General features: G+C 40.2%; 1 protein-coding gene across 1 annotated transcript; it reads left to right on the top strand.

The window, feature by feature from the left end:
- Positions 1-1,226: 1,226 nt before the first annotated feature.
- On the top strand, positions 1,227-4,558 carry kpna2 (karyopherin alpha 2 (RAG cohort 1, importin alpha 1)). The gene is made up of 10 exons (XM_062438959.1): positions 1,227-1,342; positions 1,442-1,582; positions 2,078-2,166; positions 2,307-2,575; positions 2,680-2,774; positions 2,953-3,216; positions 3,373-3,606; positions 3,787-3,969; positions 4,057-4,206; positions 4,301-4,558. The coding sequence occupies exons 1-10, from the start codon at positions 1,286-1,288 to the stop codon at positions 4,388-4,390; spliced, it is 1,572 nt and encodes a 523-aa protein (XP_062294943.1). The 5' UTR covers positions 1,227-1,285; the 3' UTR covers positions 4,391-4,558.
- The last annotated feature ends 735 nt before the right edge of the window (positions 4,559-5,293 follow it).

Genomic DNA, 5,293 nt, shown 5'->3' with positions numbered 1-5,293 from the left:
TTTCTTCCTCTGTGTATTTGTGGCTGACTGACACATAGTGTTTTTGAATTATTTGTTAAAAACTATTGACACTTTTGAAATGTGAAATATAATTATGGGACACGTGTTGTTTTCTTCAAACAGCAGGAACACAGGACAAAGGTCGGTCCATACCATAGACTGTATATAAAATCCATACATAGTAACATTCAATATTGACCTAATTACTTATAATAAAAAAAAGAAATGTCTACAGTGTCCGGTTTTGTGCTTTCAACTAGGATTAGAGATGGTTTTGTGGTGCATAAAGAAGTCCTGATCAATTGGGAAAAGTTTAGTTGGATTCTGGAGGGTAACGCCTAACCTGCACAAGATCTCGCGAGAGTGTCAAAGTCAAACCCTTAACTTACTGTAATCAATTGTTTTTGAACCTAAACCTAACCACAACGTTGTCACAACAGCATAATCAATGTTGTACCCCGTGCAAAAAAATAATAATTAAAAGAATCGCAAACAGGTCTCGCGACAGTTTCGTAAATCTAGGGTAACCTTATAGACGTTCGCTGGCTCCTCTTGATTTGAGTTGTATTTCTTTAGCAGACAGTCAAAAGCCGTTTTTCTATTAGTATGCACGGATAAAAATACATTGTTTGCTAAAAATATTAAGATGCAGCCGCAGTTAAAAATGTATTTAATAGGAATTTGTGAGCCCACATGAATAATTTGAAAAGAGGATGTGATGTACAGTCTTCTGTCAAACTAGAACTGAAATGAATCCGATCCAGGAACAGTTATAGTTCACAGAGAAAACACAAAGAATGCAAGACTCTGTTCCCTCACTGGTCCAGAGTCAGATTCATTGGTGTAACGCAGGGATGACGTATCTTCCTGTGCATTGTGTGACGCATTTTGAACAGACCAATAAGCGGAGGCGGCTGGATGCTTTTGCTCGAACAGGCCAATCAGGAGGCTTTGTAGCAGGAATTTAAAGGTCTGTGCAGCCCTTCCAACATAGCACAACTTCTGCGAGAGAGAGCCAGGTAAGCGTGGACCGACAGCTTATGTAGTTTTAAGAAATTGAATATACTCTTATTCAAAACAAATGTTTTTTTGTGCTGGTTATTTATATTCAACTTGAACTCGCAGCCAGTGGGGCTTTTTATAATGTCAGACAGGCATTCAGGATTTTCGACATGCTAAAGCATCACGAGGCAGCTACAAGTGGTTGACTTTCTTAACTTTATGTGCAGGAACTACTCCACAAAACTTCATTTCCGCTGCTGCTAAACTTCCCCTCACTTGAAAAATGTCTGAGAACGTAGTTCGTCTGAACAAGTTCAAGAACAAAGGCAAGGATGCCAATGTAAGTTAAAAAAAAAAAAAAATGTGATGCTTTTTTTCCACCTTAAGTGTATCGTTAGTAGCATTAACATGTGTGTAACTGTCTTTTAAATAAAAACAGGAGCTCCGACGCAGGAGAGTGGAGGTCAACGTCGAGCTCCGCAAGGCGAAGAAAGATGATCAGATGTTCAAAAGACGAAATGTGGCCACATTTCCCGACGAGGCCACTTCTCCTCTACAAGAGAAAAGCCAAAACAGTCAGGTAAGCTTTTATTGAGATTAGGGAAGGGTTCATTTTGAGTTGCAATGAATGTGGTGCAGAATTGAACTGAATATAAATGAACTTTATAATAAGGAGATAGATAGACCAAGATGCAAGGACACATTGACATTGACTTTACTAGAAAAGTACAGTTTAGGGTTTGAACACTTTTTTAAGACAATAACACCACTATAAATCAATAGAGTGCCACAAATAAATATACTATGAGTTTATTCTGCTCTGTGGTGATCTGAGACTGGTAGTGTTACTGAATTACAATATATTTTGTCTCATTAATACAGTACAAAGGGAAGTGGGACAAAATAAGAGAAACCAGTTTGATCTCAGGTCTCTTACCACAGATAAACCAACTCCTTTTTGACAGCTAAGGGTTGATTGGAAGATATATTGCATTGTTTAGTATGTATCCTTCTATTCTTTCATGTATCCTGTATTCCACAAAATGCATGACTCATGGTGTGTTACCATTAACAGTCTTCCAGGCAGTGGACAGTAGAAGAGATAGTTGCTGGAGTGACCAGCGGCAATGTCGATTCCCAGCTCCAGGCTACACAGGCTGCACGGTAATATAACATAACGTTAAAGAACACTGTATATCCAGCTTTACTGCACAGCCAAAAAAACAACACATTACTGCTACAATGACTCACTTTTTTTTTTCTTTTTTTTTCTTTTTTTTTTTACTGTATTGGTCCTAATACAGTAAACTGCTGTCACGTGAGAGACATCCTCCCATTGACCAGATCATCAGTGCTGGGCTGATAGCCAAGTTCGTCGCCTTCCTGGGGCTGACGGACTGCCCTTCAATCCAGTTTGAGGCTTCCTGGGCTTTGACCAACATCGCCTCAGGGACGTCTGATCAGACAGCTGCTGTTGTGGGGGGCGGTGGCATCCCTGCCTTCATTAGCCTGGTCACATCCCCCCACCAGCACATCAGCGAGCAAGCTGTGTGGGCCCTAGGAAACATTGCTGGTAATTGACAGATTGTAATTTTTTTTTGTCTAAGTATGGTAATGACTATTTGGTTTGAAGAAAAGGTCACAATTTCTTTCTGCTTTTTTTTTTTTGTTATTTAGGTGATGGATCAGCACTTAGAGACAGGGTCATCAAGCATGGAGCTGTTGCACCTCTGGTCAGTCTGCTGGCAGTCCCTGACCTGTCTGCGTTAAATGTGAGTAGCTTGTATAAAACATGGTTCTTCTAATCATTTTAATGAATGTAATCTGAAATGGTCAAAATTGTCACTGTGCACATATATTAATTGCATTAATTCTACTTGGTGACCACTAGAGGGCCCCCCTAACTCAAAGAAATGTACTGATACCTGCCCTCTTACTTGGTCTTTCTAGCCAGGCTACCTGAGAAATGTGACATGGACCCTGTCAAACCTCTGTCGCAACAAGAACCCCTGCCCTCCTTTGACTGCAATTCAGCAGATCTTACCCACTCTCATTCGTCTCCTACACCACGATGACAAGGAGGTGTTGGCTGACGCCTGTTGGGCTGTGTCATACCTGACAGATGGCTCAAATGACCGTATTGAGTTGGTGGTCCAAAGTGAATTGGTGTCTCGTCTGGTGAAGCTGCTTGGCTCGGGGGAGCTGTCTGTCATAGTATGTATGAAGTCTTAATCATGTGATGATATGTAGTTCTGTTATCCTCTTTGCATGACTCCTATCATATGGTACGCTGTTATTAAACTAAAGGCAGGTCTCTAGGCTCTCACAAGTGGTAAAATAACCCCTTTCACCCCCTGTTTTTTTTTTTAGACCCCCTCGCTGCGTGCCATCGGCAACATTGTGACTGGTACAGATGAGCAGACTCAGATGGTACTGAATGCCGGGGCCCTGACCTTGTTTCCCCAACTGTTGCGCCACAACAAAGCCAACATTCAGAAGGAGGCAGCCTGGACTCTGTCCAACATCACTGCAGGGAGGGACACCCAAATCCAGGAGGTTATCGACGCAGGCCTTGTTCCATACTTGGTTGATGTGCTTACGCGGGTATGATTCTGTTTTTGTTTTGTTTTTTTAAACCTGGGGTGGGGAGTGCTTCATTTTTACCAGTATACTGCTGTCTAAAGCAGATGCACATGTGGGGCATTGCCCTGTTTTTGAGATCAAGTCAAATGGCAGCCATAGAACAAATGGATTGTTACTGACTTTTTTTCTTCTTTTTTGCAGGGTGACTACAAAACTCAGAAAGAGGCTGTGTGGGCTGTTACAAACTTCACCAGCGGGGGCACTGTGGAGCAGGTGGTCTACCTGGTCCAAGCCAATGTGCTTGAGCCTCTCCTCAATCTGCTCTCCTCCAAAGACAGCAAAACGGTCCTGGTCATTTTGGATGCCGTTACCAATGTCTTCTTGGTAAGTGTTTGTCATGAAAAAGTAATTAATTTTAAAGTTGTCAGATTTGACAGATTCATTGATGTCTTATGTATGCTTTCCAATCAGGCTGGGGATAAAATTGGGGAATCAGACAAGCTGTGTCTAATGATTGAGGAGTGCGGTGGACTGGACCGCATCGAGTCTCTGCAGTGTCACGAGAATGAGATGGTTTACAAAGCAGCTCTCAACTTGATTGAGAAATACTTCTCTGGAGAGGTAAATGTTACATTTGAAGTGATATTTAAATTGTATCTTTTTTTTTTGCCAATGAGTGTTCTAACTGGGTTTTTTTTATATTCTGATTTTAAAGGACCAGGAAGTGCAGAATGTGGTCCCAGAAGCAACCTCTGATGGATATGCTTTCAAAGTCAGTGACAACCAGAGCGATTTCAATTTCTAGATTGCTGTCTTCTACTCATCTATACTGTACTCTCATTTCCACTGTTTGTCCCTCTTTCTATCTACTGTGTCTGTCACTCATTTAAATGTGGGGTTGTACTGTTTTTGTATGTAGTGTACATACTGTTTTAACATGAATGATAAAACACGATTGTAAATAAAGTTGTCAAATCATGTTCTCGGTTTTTTTTATTTAAACTCCATGAAGTAATTATTCTGAGGAAAATGACTTGTGAGTATTTCTTAAAGGTCAGCAGGTGTAGACTTAACAAAAAAATGTTATTACTCATCTAGTTATTGTTAATGAATGTAAAATCTAGATATCGAACCTGCAGATTAGTGGGAAGGTATGAAGGTAATCACTAATAATGGTTAAAATAGTCTACCCGTGAATACCAACATGTCTTGAAATATATCTCAATTATTTCCTGTATTTTGAGAATCACTGTTTCAATAACAAGAAACCTTTTGGGTTGGTATGTGGTCAACCTTTATAGTTGATCCTTTGTCTGCTCTACAGTCTGCTGACCAAATTGGCATTTTATGACTAGTAATCACCAATTTGGTGGTAAGCAATAAATCTGGTCACAAATGTGTATTTAAAATTTCTCTTGTATGGTAATATTCAAAAGTATGTGCAGTAGCCCACGGGAGTCAGCAAATCTGAATTATTTCTTTATAACAAAAGTGCGCAGAAATTTGACACATGACATTCATGGAAGGACTTCACCATCATGCAAGGTAGGCAACTGCCCGGTGCCCTAGACAGCTATAGATGTATTATGTTTACATATGAAAAATTGTATGGAATTAAGCTACCCTTACTCATTGTTACTGAAATAGCTTACAAAAGGAAAACACCTACACACTAAAAATAAACTGTATAGTTCTCCATCAGAGGAAA

Source organism: Scomber scombrus, chromosome 18 (assembly GCF_963691925.1).
Source record: "Scomber scombrus chromosome 18, fScoSco1.1, whole genome shotgun sequence".
Lineage (NCBI taxonomy): Eukaryota > Metazoa > Chordata > Actinopteri > Scombriformes > Scombridae > Scomber > Scomber scombrus.
The sequence above is the reverse complement of the archived record's forward strand: the minus strand, read 5'-3'. Positions and strand labels throughout refer to the sequence as shown.

What these genes read in the sequence shown, in the direction of transcription:
- kpna2 (XM_062438959.1), top strand. Translation starts at nt 1,286, where the DNA reads ATGTCTGAGAACGTAGTTCGTCTGAACAAGTTCAAGAACAAAGGCAAG. An exon ending in CCGTTACCAATGTCTTCTTG is followed by an intron (nt 3,970 to 4,056) that starts GTAAGTGTTTGT and finishes CTTTCCAATCAG; the next exon opens with GCTGGGGATAAAATTGGGGA. An exon ending in AGAAATACTTCTCTGGAGAG is followed by an intron (nt 4,207 to 4,300) that starts GTAAATGTTACA and finishes CTGATTTTAAAG; the next exon opens with GACCAGGAAGTGCAGAATGT.